The 16,580-nt window shown below is 36.0% G+C and overlaps 1 protein-coding gene across 6 annotated transcripts in view; it reads right to left on the reverse strand.

The window, feature by feature from the left end:
• The window catches only part of WDR7 (WD repeat domain 7), a 353,105-nt gene that overhangs the window by 269,009 nt on the left and 67,516 nt on the right, over positions 1 to 16,580 (reverse strand). For all 6 annotated transcript variants that reach the window (XM_072822456.1, XM_072822427.1, XM_072822446.1 and 3 more), the window contains 2 exons: positions 15,653 to 15,848; positions 6,629 to 6,843 (listed from right to left, as the gene is read on the reverse strand). In XM_072822456.1, coding sequence (XP_072678557.1) covers positions 6,629 to 6,843; positions 15,653 to 15,848 — 411 coding nt within the window. The remainder of the gene's footprint in view (positions 1 to 6,628; positions 6,844 to 15,652; positions 15,849 to 16,580) is intronic.

The following is a 16,580-nucleotide window of genomic DNA, read 5'->3' on the forward strand; positions in this document are numbered from 1 at the left end:
TTAACTGATGGTATTTAATATATCTAGGAAAACAGAGGAACACAGATGTGTGCAGATAAACAGACATATTATCTAGCTCCGTCTCCTAAGATGGCTTGGATGCAATGTCATCCCGGGAGCAATGAATGCATGCGGCATCCAGATTTGGTTTCTAATTATTATTCCCATTAAAAGAGAATCACCCATCACACAGGCACTCAATGAAGTTTATTCTCCTCTTACAGAGACATTTACCACTTTGTTTTCTTTTTTGTTGTTGTTTTTAAGATTTTACTAATTTATTTGAAAGAGACAGTGAGAGAAAGAGAGAGAGAGAGAGCATGAGCAGGGGGAAGGGGAGGGGCAGAGAGAGAGAGGGAGAAGTAGACTCCCCACTGAGCAGGGAACCTGATGTGGGACATCATCCCAGGACCCTAGCTAGAATCATGACCTGAGCCGAAGGCAGACACTTTAACCAACTGAAATACCCAGGCACCCTTACCCCTTTGTTTTCTTAAGACTAGACAGCTCACTAAGGTTCCTTTATTTATTAAAGACTTGACAACAATTAGTATAATGTGAAATTTTTATTCTAATAACCACTTAAAACAACCAAAAACTAAGTCTATATATACTTCTAAAATAAACAATCAACATATTCTTATTTCCTATTAAAATATTCTTTAAAGTTTTGGAGTAGAATGTTAAGCAAGTTTAATTGATTCTTCAAAGGTCAGACATATCATAAGAATTTTTCTAAGGCCATAAATGGTTCAACAGACAAGGCCTGGTATCCTGTATATAACGTCATATGGCTTGTCCCTGTCCGTACCTTACAGTGCCCTTTTCACAATGAATCATAAAGTCAATTCAATCAGTATAAAATTTTTTTAGAGTGAATTTTGTAAGCAAAAAACACGGAGCATGTTCTCAGTAGGTTAGATTTGACTTCTAAATTCCATTCTCTCACCTAGTTACACAGAATACAAAGCTACTGACCTTTGCAAATATAGCCCATGCATTTTTTTTTCAGGCTTTTGACTAATTAGACAACAGAGAAAAATGTAACATAAAAGATAAATCATCCTGGTCATTTTTCAATTTCTTCAACCTCGTAATTTTTCAATGTAAATAGGGTGACTCTGATTGGTACACAATGCCTAAGATACAAAGGCACCATATAGAAAATTGTACACACTAGGCCTAAGAAATGAATTTCATGGCAGTAAAGGCTTTCTAGCTTCACTAGTAAAATTCCATTGACCCAAGGCATCCTTCAAGATCTCCCCACCAAATACCAGTGTTTGTGGCAAATGCTTGATGAGAAAGTTCATCAAAAAGATCACCTGATGTGCTCAAACCATCTCTTTAACGTATTTCTTTATGTGTTCATCAAATATTACCACGTGCTATCTATGATTTACTAGTTATTCATAGTTTACAAATCTTGTAACTCCCAGTACAGGACATGACTTATATTGGGTGTTACAGGGCATTAAAATAAAGATGACTCTGCCTTCAAGGGATTAAAAACTACTTACTTCCTTTTAGTAGATACTACAGCCCACTTTTCTCCTCTTCCACTGAATATCACTTGGTTATAATTCACCTCCATCTCTTTCATCAATACCAATTAAAAGGAAGCAATATCTAGTCAGAGTAAATTCTTCAGTTAACTCTATCATCAACACATGTCCTTCTGATATGGCTCTACCAACTACCTCCTCCACTAACGTAAATGTTCAGTGAGCTCCTAACAAAGTAAAACTCAGCTCTTACCCTGTAGCCAATGAAGCTACTACTCTTTTTTTCCCCTCCAAAAGAAACATCTTGCACCTCTCCACTTCTACTTTAGCTCATCCTCACTCTTACCTCATTGTACCATGATTTCTGACCTAACTAAATCTGCCAAAGCAGCTCTTCTAATGATCACCAATGACATCCCTAACTACTAACCACTCTTTTTTATTCCCCAAGTCTTAATGATATTTCACATCTCTGATCAACTGATAACCCTTTGCTTCCTTTACAAAGATTCATTTTCAGTTATATGTGTGACCTTGGCTATTGCAGGTTACTTGCCCAAGGTCACCCACAGGCAGCAAGTTACAGAGATGTAATTTAAACACAGATATGCCTATCACTGGAACCCAGGTTCTTAACCACTCCTTTGAACTGGTTTTCAAAAATGAAGCAAAGGCTATTCCATGGAAGAACTTATCCACAGCCTTGTGGATAAGACAATCTCTGATGCAGGGTTCAGCAAGCTATGACCCAGAAGCCAATCCAGCCCATTGCCTATTTATGTAAACAAAGTTTTACTGGAAGTCAGTTATACTCATTCTTTTACCTATTGTCTGTAGCTGCTATCACACTCTAATGGCAGAGTTGAATCTGTGGTTCAGAGATTGTGTGTTCACAAAGCCTAACATTTTTATTATCTAGTGCTTTACAGAAAAAGTTTGCAATGCCTGTTCTATCTGTTTTTTTAGGTTTATCATCTGAAGATGATAATAACTAACTCACCTATCTGTAGTAAGAATTAAGGAAGACCCCATATCTGGAATATCCTAATGAAAGCACACACACCCAAAAGGTTACCTATTGTGTAACCCATGCTCTATAATCCAGCATTTATTTTTTTTTTTTTGGGGGGGGGGGGAGAAATCCCACCCCGCCTCTATCTCATTATCATGCCCCTTCTTTACTGGAGGAATTTTGCTCTCCTTGTACTCCATCTCCCAACACTATAAGAGGCAGATGTCTCCTATTACAAACAATCGCAAAGCCTATTCTGTGAGTTGTTTGTATCTGTTAACATCTCTGCCATTCTCCCTTCAACCAGGGAAATCATCTTGTCTCTGAAATCATCTTGTCTCAACTCTTCTCTTGCTCATCAGTCCTATTTATTCAACCCACAAAATAGCTTCGAAGCCATTCCCTCTTCAACATTTCCTCTCCCTACTCCTACCCTGGGCCCCACTGATTCCATCAACCCAACAGCCTCACAATTCATTTCCCAAACAATATATGTATGTGTCCTGCATACAAATGTCAGATGTGGCAAAATATTTCTTGAACAAATATCTCCTTTTAGGACTCTTCAATATCATATTGCTGCCCACTGAGGTAAGTCCTTAGCTTTGCATTCTAACAGACTCCACAACATGATTCCAAGCTACACCTCCTCACTAACTTCACACTACATTTCCTGGGTATTTTCTATGCTTCATGTACTACGTAAAGCACTGAAAATAAAAATATGAGAAACTCAGCTCCTGTCCTCAAAAAACTCAAAATCCAATAGGGAAGACAGTCCTTAAACCTAATGAAAGGGAAAAAAATTACCCATACAAAGTAAAGTGATTTAAGGAGCACAAAGAGAATGCAAGAACTAATTCTGCCACAGGAGGCAGAGAGGCTAAGGTTTAGGGGTGGCTTCCTTAACCTCAGAGGAGAGGGATTAAAGAAGAAAGGGTAACGACAGGAAAGGAAACATAGGATATGGGATGTAGGATCTCTACCATTTCTGTCTACCATTTCTCAACCTTTTTTTTCTAGAACAGTGGTTTTAAACCAGAGGCACTTCTTCCCTACACAGGGCATTTGGCCATTACTGAGAGCCTATTTGATGGTCATGCCTGGGCAAGAGAGGCAACTACTGATATACAGCGGGTAAAGGAAAAATGATTCTCAACATCCTACAATACACAGGACAGCCCCTCACAACAAAGAATTATCCAGCCCAAAATGTCAGTAGAGCTGAAGCCGAGCAACCCTGCTCTACAGCCTAAAGGAGAGGGCCTCGCGGACATAATTGCAAGATGTGTTGGACTGCTGACAATACAGAGATAGCAAAGGAGGATGAGTTATGCCTGGACAACCTCGCTCACCAAAACCAAAGGGGAGAATGCAAAGCTGAATGGAGGGCAAAAGGTGATTAATAAATGTTCCACATCTAAGGCCTCGTGAACAGGAATAGATCTGATCATCAGGCCAAGACAATCAACTGTGAAGGAAGGGAAAAGACCCGGGCAAAGAGGCTGAAGCAGAGGCCATCAGCGCTTTCTGTTACACATCATCCAATTCAATGCATATTTATTGCACAGCTGCTACTAGATGTCATGAGGGAAACAGCAATAAATAAGTCACAATCCCTGCCTGCAAGAAGGCTGAATTTCAGTAGGAAGACTCAGAAAAGTATGTAAGTTAATACAGTACAAGAGAAATTAACATACTTGTCCTAAGAGAAACACACAGGGGTTCAGATACACACATCTTGCAAGGATTCAGTGCAGTCGTAAAGAATAATTCCACTGAACATCCTCTAGATCTTCCAGTGAAAGAGAAAAATCAGAGGAAAGTAAATCCCCTATCTTTGTTTGCAAGGCTCTACATGCCTGGCATAATTAACAAAATTAGCAATATACAATATGTGTTACTCCCAAATAGTCCAACTGTTAACATTAGTCTAACAAAGAAAAGGTAGGATTCTTTCTATAAAGTACTCCCATGGAGATTTTACTTTTTATTGAGAAACCCATGAAAAAACTTAGTTCCAATATCCTAGAGGCAATCCTACAGCACTGAGAGGCTCTTAGTTATGTTTTGTTTTGTTTGTTTTAACTTTGGGTGGGTTTTATTTCTGAGGTTAAAAAGCCGTCCAGAGGACAGCTCTTTAAATATTCCCCTCAAAAGGAGTCTCAAATCCAACATGAGAAAATAGAGAAATCCCTAATGGTCCAGCCAACATACATTTTTCATAAAGTGATTACCCTCTGCAGCCTCAGCTTCCTAAGCCTTCCCCCTTCTATAATTGTTTTCCTTGTAGGCCAGGCAACAATTACCACTGCTACAAGACTGAGGAGGTTCACAGACAATATATTTTACAATACATAAGTGTAGTGTCTCTGATATCTGGTGCTTTTATCACTAATTGCACTATAAAATGCGCTATTAAAACAGGGACAAACAAGATTGTAAAAATCACATAATGGACCATGACCACTTACAAAAGCCATTCATAAACGTTACTGTACCACTTATTTTTCTTTAATTTTTCAGTTGTATAATTATTTTTCCAAATTTCTATTTCTAGGGGATACCAGCAAGAAAAAACATATATTTGAAAATTATATAACATACATACTTGCCCTTGCATATATTATTTTATAAATGGGCAAATAATTAAAAATTTTGGAATATCAGACAATGTGCTATGAATAGTGAATTCCTAGGGATAACTATGCGATCTCTTGAAAGAAATTATAAGCACAGCAAATGCATTTAAGCCATGGTTTCTATTCAAACTTCAGAACATAGGACAGAAAATATGAAAGAAAATGCAGAAGGATTTCATAATTCTAATCTATGAAACATATAATACAGCAAAGCCAATAATGCATTTAATATCTTGGGGAAAGATAGAATGATCAAATATTACTGCCAATTACTAGAAGACATGGGTCACTGGAACCACCAAGAGCATTTTATGTCATCAGCTCTCAGCATTAATTCGCAAGCAAATTTTCAAGTTTGTAGATAAGCCTTTCAAGTTGTTCGTTATGTAGCCACATGTCTACATTTAAAAAAAAAGGGGGGGGGGGATTCCGGAATAAGAGAATGAAAATAACAGTATTTGTGTTACCCACTAATAAATTCTAATGAATACTTGGATGCACCTGGGAATTTTAAGGTGTGACTCAGATGAAATGTTGGGACTCTCTGTAAGTTTCATGTAGCCATTACCAGAGACAAGCGAGTTCTAACCACAGAACATAAATGCCACAAACCAAATAGTGGCTAGCCTCTATAAAACTAACGGCAAGTAACCCATTAATGAATTGAGATTGTTCTTCTTTTCATAGGATAATCTTCTGTTAACTGAAGAGATAACTGCTGCCATAATGTGAATATCAGAGGGAAAGTGTGATTGATCTCAGGTCCCAGAGCACTTGCACAAGTCTACCGTACCTCAAATATCCTCCCTAAATCCTTATAATGGCCTAAACTTACTAAAATCAGAATCTTTTGCTTTTAAAACAAATGAGCAGTCACAATTAGAAACATCTTAATTGTACTTAAATTATTGTTTTCTTTCTAGAAATAAAAGTTAGTGCTCAATCTTTCAACGGGAAGAGAAAACAGCAAAAGGACAGATAAGAGAAATATTTGCTCTCATTTAAGAAATGGAAGTCACCTGACTCCATAAGAATCATTTTTTTTTTAATAAATTTTTATTTATTTATGATAGTCACAGAGAGAGAGAGAGAGAGAGAGAGAGAGAGGCAGAGACACAGGCAGAGGGAGAAGCAGGCTCCATGCACCGGGAGCCCGATGTGGGATTCGATCCCGGGTCTCCAGGATCGCGCCCTGGGCCAAAGGCAGGCACCAAACCGCTGCGCCACCCAGGGATCCCCAAGAATCATTTTTAAATATTTTAAGTGGTAAGTATACTTACTTTTTCAAAAAAAAAAAAAAAGAAAAAAGTCAAATACTTGAAATAGCAAAAACGATGTTGAATAGATAAAAATCAGAAGCTTGTTTTTCAATGTCCTCTCCCAAAAGGTATTCCTTAAGACATGCCAAACTGTGTTATAAAATGGAGTGGAATGGGGACTATACACATGAACCTACATACACAACTTACTTTGTCAGACGCCTCAGAAGCCAAGAGGTTAGTTGCAAGAGTCTGCAGCTTATGATGGGCCATGTTTTTAAGAGCGGCGAGGCTACGCCGTGTCATGGCTTGCTTTAGGTTGACCGCCGGATGACTGAGAGAATCCACTGCAGCAGGAACGGCTTCATCGCAAGCATTCAGTATCTCCACTGCTGTGATCCCCATCACACAGCGATCCAAAGCACCTGGAAGACGTATACATTCACAGTCAGTGCACATAACACTATAACTGCTTCTGGCCATTTTTTAGGAAAAGAAAATGCTTTGTCTTTTTTTATGTGTCAATACTTTCCTCAGGGCTTCCCTCCTCTGATGACCTTCTATGCAGCATTATCTTAATCATTTCTCCTGTAATGCCCCAACCACAACTTCACAAGAAAGCCAAGTTTATTTTTTTAAAGATTTATTTACTTATTTATTTATTCATGATAGACACAGAGAGAGAGAGAGAGAGAGAGAGGCAGAGACACAGGAGGAGGGAGAAGCAGGCCCCATGCCGGGAGCCCGACATGGGACTCGATCCCGGGGCTCCAGGATCATGCCCAGGGCCAAAAGCAGGCACCAAACCGAAGAAAGCCAAGTTTAAAGCCGAGACCTCAACAACTTCCCCTAAATTTTCCCACTGTCAACTTCCAAGACGGTCTTCTTGATACTCCACATCATTACTCTACTATATCAATTTCTATGACTTCAACTTCCCCTAAGTTGTCTATCAATCCCAAACAAAAGAGGTAAATTTTGCTATTCTCATTTTTTCTACCTTAATAATTCCCGGAGCTTCTCTTTCTCTAGGAAATCTCTGTAAAACAAGGAAAAATTATAATTTCTCATTCTGTCTGCAAATGTCTTGACTTTTATTGTTTATACCCACTCAAATGTTTCTCTGTATATTTGTGAAAATAACTACTATTCCAACTTATAACCACTTCACAGCTTCTTCATTTGGCCATTGTTTCCATTGATCTCTATCTATGCATTTCATGTCTAAGTTAGGCACAACTCCTTCCTATAACGCAGACAGCTTTTCTGTACACTTTGTTTTCTACAGTACACAGCCATCACACCAGGCAGAGAAGGGTCTATTCTATGGATTTGTACATAATCTTCTGAAGATTATAATAAGAACAGTGAAATAATGATTAAGTTTACTTTAATTCACTGGGCATTCCTCCAGAGTCATTCTAAAAGAGGACAAATCAATTTTGAAAAATAACCATAGAGAACACCAGAAACTTAAATGTCAACAAAATACAAGAGTTTTATTGTGTCTTTGAGCTAGTATCCAAACATATATTATTCCCGATGCTGAGTATTTATATACATGCCACTCAAGTTTGCCCTTCCACTTCCTTAAAGGGCTTAACTTTGGACTCACTGTCCCCTTTCCAATAGTAGTCCTGGAATTAATTCATGGTGATTTTAGTATTAACACAAATCACTGTTTTACTAACCAGTTCATTGAATCTTGACCAATATATTTTGGAAGGCAAAGCACAGAAAGGACTTGTGACCTGAAACTTTTTGTGTATGTATGAAAAGGAGAGTATGTATACTCTAACAGGATTTATAAGTTCAAAAGTGTTCAAAAATCACCAGCACATATGATTCTTCCACACATCCTGATCTCTTGGCTCTTTGAGTTCCTCTACTCCAATAAATTTTGCCCTACACTTGACCCCAGCCAATGGCCACATTATAATCTTCTTGTTACCAATAACTAAATCCCATTATGATCCCAACTTCAAAAATGCCACTCTCTGATAGTGGCTTCCATTCTTTACTTCAATCCTCTGATACAATAATTCCTCATTCAGCCCTGACTCCTTAACAGTTCATTAGCCTATCATGCTTGCCCTGTCCCTCACTTCCCTATGTCCCATAAACTAAAATTCCATCATCCATCCTCATAACTGCAGCTCTGTTCTTATCTCGCTTCCTTGCACCAGCCAAGCAAATTCCAACCTTGGTTTGTTTGTTTTTTTTTTTTCCAACCTTGGTTAAATCCAACTTTCCACCTATGCCAAACCTGTACAATGAAGATGAATATGAATGAAGAACATGCTAAAAGATCCACTTGAAATTCATGACCACTGATCTCAAGGGGTCCTTAATAGTGACCACATTTCCACAGATCTTTCATTTTCCTACTCTCCTAATTATTTTATACCTTTTCTCTCCTCCAATCTCCAACACTCCATTTTCCACCCTCACCTGGCTGAAAAGTTGTTTCCTAGCTCATTTAGAAAGAAGCAATTAAAAAGAAGTCCTACCAGCTCCCACTACCATATCTCCACTCATATTACTCTATAATTACACGTGAACTATCCAAACACCTAATCTAACACACTTGTAGCTTAAACCTGATCCCTCTCATCTGCCCACAGATATCATTTCAGCAATTCTCCCCTTTTTCATCATCTATTTCCCATACCTACTTGATCATTCCCACCAGCACATGATCATTTCCATCAGCATATAAACATGCAATTATTTCACCTGTTAAAAAAAAAACAACACAGACCAATAACAACAACACACTTGACCCAATATCTCTTTCCAGCTGGTATCCCATTTTTTATATCATCCTCTGTATTTGCTACCTACAAATTTTTCTCCTCCCATTTTTCCTTAAACTTACTCAAATCAGATTTCACCCAAATATGCAGAGAACCTCCTCTCCATGTTGCTAAATCCAATGTTTAGTTCCCAGTCCTCATTTTACTATCATTCAGAATCAGCAATACTTGTTCTTCCTCTCTACTCCTTGAAACACTTTTTTTTTTTCACTTGGTTTCTAGGCAATCACACTCTTCATTTTCTTTTTCCTGGCAAGTCCATTTTAGTCTCCTTTGCTGATTTCTTTCACATCACAGAAATATATCTAAGCCCTGGAGTGCCCCAATTATTATCTACTTGTATCCTCTTTATAATGTATCTAATGTCATGACTTTGAGTATCTTCTCTGTGCTAAGAATTCCCATATTTACATCACCTGCTCTGATATCCCCAACTCAACCCCTGACTTCTATATACAATTCACTAATCAACACCTCTACTTGAATGTCTAATACTCAACTCAATATAAAAAAAAATTTAATTCTTCTTTCCAAAATCTACTCTTCCCATTGTCTTCTCAATGTCCAGAAATGAATTCCATCCTTTGAGTTGCTCATGATTAAAACCTTGGATCATCTTTAACCCATCTCATTCTTTTATGCCCCTTATCCAACTATCAGCAAATCCTGTTCACTCTCCCTTCAAAATATACTGAGTTCAATCACTTTTCACCAGCTCCACAGCTACCACTCTGGTGTAACAATCCATCATCTCTTATTGGCTAGAGGAAATAGCATAAAAGCTAATCTCAATGCCTCTACTCTTTAACCACTTTCAGGCTATTCTGGAAAAAAGCAGGAAAATAATAATTGATAGGACAAAATTCAAATCAATAAAAATCAAACCAGAACTGCCACAGAATTTTTAAATAGCAAACGAGGACACCGAAACTTATTATAAATGTATTCCAGATGTTCAAAAGTTTGAATAAAGAGACATGGAAGATACCAAATGACCAAAATCACACTTAAGGAGATGAAAACTACAATGTCTGAGATGAAAAATACACTAAATGGGAACAATGGCAGATTACACATTGTTAAAAAAAATAAATAAAAGACTAATAAACTTGAAGACTGAGAATAGCAACTATATAAAATAAAACACAGAGGAAAAATAACTTTAAAATGAAAAGACAATCTGGAATCTGCGGGCAATTTTAAATAGCTTAGTAAACACATAACTATAGCCTCTAAAGAGAGGAAAGACAGGGAAGGATTGAAAACATATTTGAATAGAGAATGGCGAAAAAGTTTCCAAATTTGTTGAAAACCACACACCCACATATCCAAGAAGTATGACAAACCCTTGGCAAAAATGATATGAAAAAAACTATATTCAACTTCTCAAAATAAATAATAAAGAATAAAAGAAAAAGCCTAAAACTGTTGGGAAAAAACAGACATAGCACATACAGAGGAACAAAGCTAAGAGTGACAGCAGATATCTCATTGGAAATAATGTTAGCAAGAAGACAGTGGAGTATTAAAAGGAAAAGAAAAAAAAAAAAAAAAAACTATCAATCTAGAATTTTCCAACCAGAAAAAAAAATCTTAAAAATGAAGATGAAACAAAGAGTTTTATAGACACAAAGAAGTTGAAAGAATTCACCATGCCTAGACCTGCACTACAAGAGATATTATATATTAGGCAAAAAGAAAATCATTCCAGATAGAAATTTGGATCTATGCAAAGCAACAAAGAGCAATAGAATGGTAACTACACAGCTAAATATACAAGATTTTGTTATTATTATTCAAATTTTCTTAAAGAGACTATTTAAACAAATAAGCAAATAAAAAGAAATAACGTTCCAGGGCATTGTCTGGCTCAGTTATGGGAGTATGCAACTCTTGATCTCAGGGTTGTGACTTTGAGCCCCATTCTGGGTATGATTACTTAAAAATAAAATCTTAAAAAAAAAAAAAAAAAAGGAAAGAAAAAATAATCAAAGGATGTTCCAAATGAGTGAAAACCCCGAGCAACATAGGGATAATATAAAAGATAAGAAGTAGTAGAGAACAGCCCAATTATTCTTGAATAGAATTATTCTTTGCAAAAAAAAAAAAAAAGAACTGTTCTTCACACAGAGCAACTGGTCTATGTAAAAGAAACAAAGACAAAGGTAGGAAGATACCACACTGCTAAGGGCCTTGTCATAAAAGCTATAGGGAAGAATTTTTTTTCTTTAATTAAAACAGTACATGAACCAAAGGTTGTTGCTGTTGTTGTTACACTTCCTAAGATTAATTTGCCAGCACAGTACAGGATGGATTAGAAGGTAGATAAAGAAGACAGGAAAACCAATAAAGATAGCCTACATGTGAAAAAATAAAGTCCTGAGTTAGGATAATACTATGGAAACCAAAAAGGAAACTGATGGGTACCTAACTGGAGGGACAATTCTATAGGGAGCTCCTGGTGGGGAGACAGTCATATTTCCACTATAAGAACCTCTTCCTTCAAAATTCCAGAGTGAATCATCCATAGGGAAAAAAGAAACTGATTATACTGGTTTTACCATGATTTTGGAAAGGTATCATTTTTTCTTAATCATTTCATCCTCTGTGCCTTTGCCTGTCCAATGGTATATTTTTGTAATAAAATACAAAACAAAAATGTAGGAGATATGGAAAAGCTGATGATAATGCCATACAATGTGAAACAGAAACATAAAATCAAATCTCCACTGTATTAATACTGCAGGCAAAGGGTCAAAATGTGAAGAAAATACTTGCTACTAAACTCTTCCTCTAATACCAAAAGATTGGGCTGAAGTGCCACTTCCTGATTCTCTTTGGTAATTTTAGTAACAAGACAAAATTATCAGTTTAAATAAGTAAAAATGTTTAAAAAGGAAAATATTTATAAAACTTACAGACTAAACTACACAAATTGCACTTATAAATCCATTAAAGATACCATCAATTGACTAACAGGCAAATGTTTTGCATAGGATTGAAGTATACATTACCAAGGACTTTCAGAAAATTTATGCCATCTTATATAATCAATAAAATGAATTGACAATTTCAAATAAAGTATTAAGCAAGAATAACACATACTAAGGCTTTACTTGCGTGAAAAATCCAATTGACACTTATGCTTTTGATTATCCAATTTTACATGTTTTTAGCAGACATGAATACCCTTTGGTTCACAATTCTCTGCTACCTTTTATTAGATAATTAAGTTTTTACAAAATGACTTTAATGCATATTTCATAAAGGAAACGTAAAAACAAGAGTATTTCAGAAAACTCAGAGACAGAAAACAAACAAACAAACAAAAAAGATAACACAGCAAAGTGACAGGACTTCCTACACTAATTTCTAATATATATGGCAAGCACTATTGGCATTTGCATCTGTATGAGAACACCTAGTGACTGTCTCTGCATGATGTCTTTGATGTGAGAATCACTTTTGTTCTGTAACAAACATGATAAAAATAGACACATGAAAATGCTATTTTAGCTTGGTAATGGTTAGATAAGAGCATCTTATATAATCAGTCATTACTAACAGCATGCCACTGTTTCCCAAACAGACCGGATTTTGACCTTGTCAAAGGCCTATGGGAAGGACTCTACTCTCCTACTGGGAATGTCAAATATGAAGAAGGAGAGGAGAGAGCTGGTCCCTGAAGCACATCAACAGCTCCATGCAAAAGCAGCCACCACCTAGGTCAGTGGGCCACCTGTAATAAGTTCCTAAGTAAAAGTCAAGAGGTCCAGCCGGCCAATCTTTGTTGCTAGTTATTTGACTAATTTTCTAAGTACCCAAGAAGTGAAAGAATAAGAATTTTCCTGGCCTCCACATCACTATTAATTGTTATTACATATAATAAAGACGACATAGGTAAAGAGCAAAAGATTCTGGACTTCTGTCTTTCTAATGAAATTTTGTTTTACTAGCTTCAACTTCATTTTGTTGGAAAATAAATACTGGAAATAAAAACTACCCATTTGAAGGGGAAAATAACTAAATGAAAATGCTGCATAAAAGTACAAAGACATTTTTAAGTGTTTATAAGCTAGAAACATCAGTAAAATTCAAAATAGCAAACAGAAAATTGCACACCATGCATGAGTTGTTTTAGTGTATCGTTTGTAAAAATACATCCCCAAAATGTTAAGAAGAGAGATAAAGTGTCTCCTCAGAGTTTAAATACATTTCATACATCAAACCTTGGCTGAATCTGATTTATTTGGCTTCATTTTTTATTTATTTAATAAATAAATAAATTTAATAAATAAATAATGTCAATACCTTCAGGATGTGCCTTACTCACTCCCCAGGGGCCTTTATATCACTAGCTAAAGCCTGAGCAGCAAGGAGGAAAAAGGAATGTACACCTCCTATTATGGTTAAATCCAAAACAAATTCTGCTTCTTTATCTTTTGATTTAAGAATACCACACTGACTGATTGTTTACCTAAATACTCTTGAAGGTAAGATAATTGTGAAATTTCAATATATATATTGTGTTTAATAAGAACGGGCTTAATTACACTAAACTGGTTATAAGAGTAATATCCTCCAGTACACCTATAGTTAAGAGGTATTTGTCATCTCCTACTAGGGAAATTACTAGAAAAGTAACTTTGCCTTTCAGTAACAGCTCATTTGTAAAGAATTTCATATTCATATTCTTTACAAATGTATTTAAAGCACCTGAAGTATTCAAATAACAATTATTTAAGTACTGAAAAATTCAGAAAAGATGATATTCTCTTTTACAATATTTTAATTTTTAAAAGTCCTAGACAAGTTTACCATATTCTAGTATTTGTGCTACATCAACGGTTAATATTTATAGTATTTTAAAATAGTGCTTTCTGAACATTACTGCTGTAAAAACTTATTTTAATATTAATCAGTGTAAATATTTCTAAATGTAAGATCACATTCCCAAGTTCAACAAAGTAACAAGGAAAGCAGGATTCTTGTTATTACTGTTATTAATAACATTATTAGCCAATATGAACACGCACAAATTTCAATTTCACATACACACATTTACATATGTCTACTATACAGCAGGTAAGTATCTCATTTTATTCTCCCAGCACTACCATAAGATAGGAACTATTATAATCTCCATTTTACAGAGGAGTAAGTTGAGAGACAAAAGTCCAGTAAGTTACAGCAGATCTCATTACTAGCAAATAAATGGTCAATCCTAAATCAAAACCAAGTAGTCTGACTCCAGAGCCCAACACAAACTCAGTATATTTAGTTCATGGGGCAGACAAAACCACCAAATATGAAACAGTGCTGCCCACCAGAGGGAATACCACAATATCACTGAGTAATGAGATTTCAGTTCATCTCTCTTTTCTAATACACTTGTGATTTAAATTTTGACAGAAAGTATGACCTCAATCAGACAACAAAAAGAAAAATTAAATATAAAAGTAAAGAAGTCTGACACTCTCCAAGATGTTCCCTCTTGGCAAGATTGCCTATGCACTACCAGCTAAAACAAGGACCATAAATAACATCCCTGAAGAAGACTGCGACTATTTTTACAGAAGGACTTAGCAGAACTCCCTATTGCACCACAGTCCAAGCAGAAATATGTTTATAGCCTGATTTGGAAAAGGACTATTTAAAACAAAGAAAGATGAAGAAAAGAAAATTTGGTAGAAGTATTCTATAGTACAACTAGGTATATAAGGGCTTTAATCACTGATAGAAGATGACTTAAAAGAGTAAAAGTAGAATAAAATGTGTTTTTAAAAGTCTAAAGCAGAAAATGTTTAGTTACACACTTAAAAATTTCCCACGGAAAATCTTAAGATTCTGTGTATAAACATTACACATAATTGCGTGTGTACTTCTGAGCTACACATGACTTGTTCTATATTATGCCCCATATGTAAAATTTCTGAAACTTGAAATTTTAAATGTTCTCTCTAGATCTTGAAACGTTTGTTTCAATTACCTCCTCTAATTAACTACTTCATACTGCTTTCCTGCTGTTTAAATAAAAGAATTTTTTCTTCTTCCACTGTTTCTGAACTTGATACAAAATGGGTTCCTTAATCTCGCTCACATTTTCCATCTTGAATTCTATAGAAATCACTTATTTTTTAGTCTGTTGCCTTTGTCTTGTTGTAGTCTGTATATTGTCTTCAACTGCATTCCTTTGAAGATCAGTGAGCTACCCTAAAGTATTTGGCATAGTACAACAAATGAGAGGAAAATTTAAATAGTTCTTTGTTGACAATGATGATAACACTCAGAAGTAAATGCAGCAACCATTTTTACATCTTAAGGCTATTTTCCTCACATAAAAGACTTTTTAATTTCCAGGAAATCAAATTAATTTTCCATTTAATTTTCTAGTCTATCTCTTAACACTTGTTCTTACCAGTGTCCATTTGCCAGACGTATACAGAGCCATCTGAACATCCCACTACTAGGTAATCATCAGAAGGCCTCCACTTGATTACTTGAATAGGGAAAAGATGACGAGATGCCAGCATAATGCATTTCTTCTCTCGCAGACTTAGGAGTCCCACTGAGTGGTCACTGGCTACAGAGCAGATGCAGTGCTGCACTCTTGCCTAAAAAGAAGAATGATTATATTTTAGATTAAATTCAGAATAAAATGGATCTGGCCCTCAATAACATAAACCAAAATTAATTATACATTCATCACTGCTGAAAACCCACCACAGTATTACGTTGTGTCAAGAAATGTGCTCCTTCACATTATACATGAAACACCCAGTTCAATCATGACAACACTTTAAAAAATGCTAAATTAATCCCAGATTAAAGATGGAAAAGATGCCTTGGAAAATCTGCTGTTCAAATCGGAAGATGACCTTACTAAAACGATCGCCATACAGGGGGCAGGCGAAGCTGGAAAAAAATTGATCTGTTATTATGCGTTCTGCTTCCATGGTACGAACTTTCCTTTGTTAGCTGCTAGAGCGGGCTTTCTGCAGTGCTTCCTTCTGTTTGTGACTGTCATTTTGGACCTATGTTCTTCCCTGCTTCTTGGCTCAAAAACAATACCCTCCTGGTCCCTCAGCTACAATCATGCCTTTCAAGAGCCACAGATATTTTGTATTATGTGTAGATGTGCTTCACAGCTTGTCTGTAATGTCAGCAGGTGCACCCCCTCAATGAACACACAATAGCCAATTAAACATTCTGCTGTGTATTCTCTGCTCATCTCTAGTTTTCTGCCTTTCAATTCCTTTTAAAACAAGATGGAATATAAATAACCAAAGAACGTAAAGATGTTCACTAGCAACAGAAAACTGAATTCACGATCTGGACAATTAAAA

This window comes from Canis lupus, chromosome 1 (genome assembly GCF_048164855.1).
Source record: "Canis lupus baileyi chromosome 1, mCanLup2.hap1, whole genome shotgun sequence".
In the NCBI taxonomy this organism is placed as follows: Eukaryota; Metazoa; Chordata; class Mammalia; order Carnivora; family Canidae; genus Canis; species Canis lupus.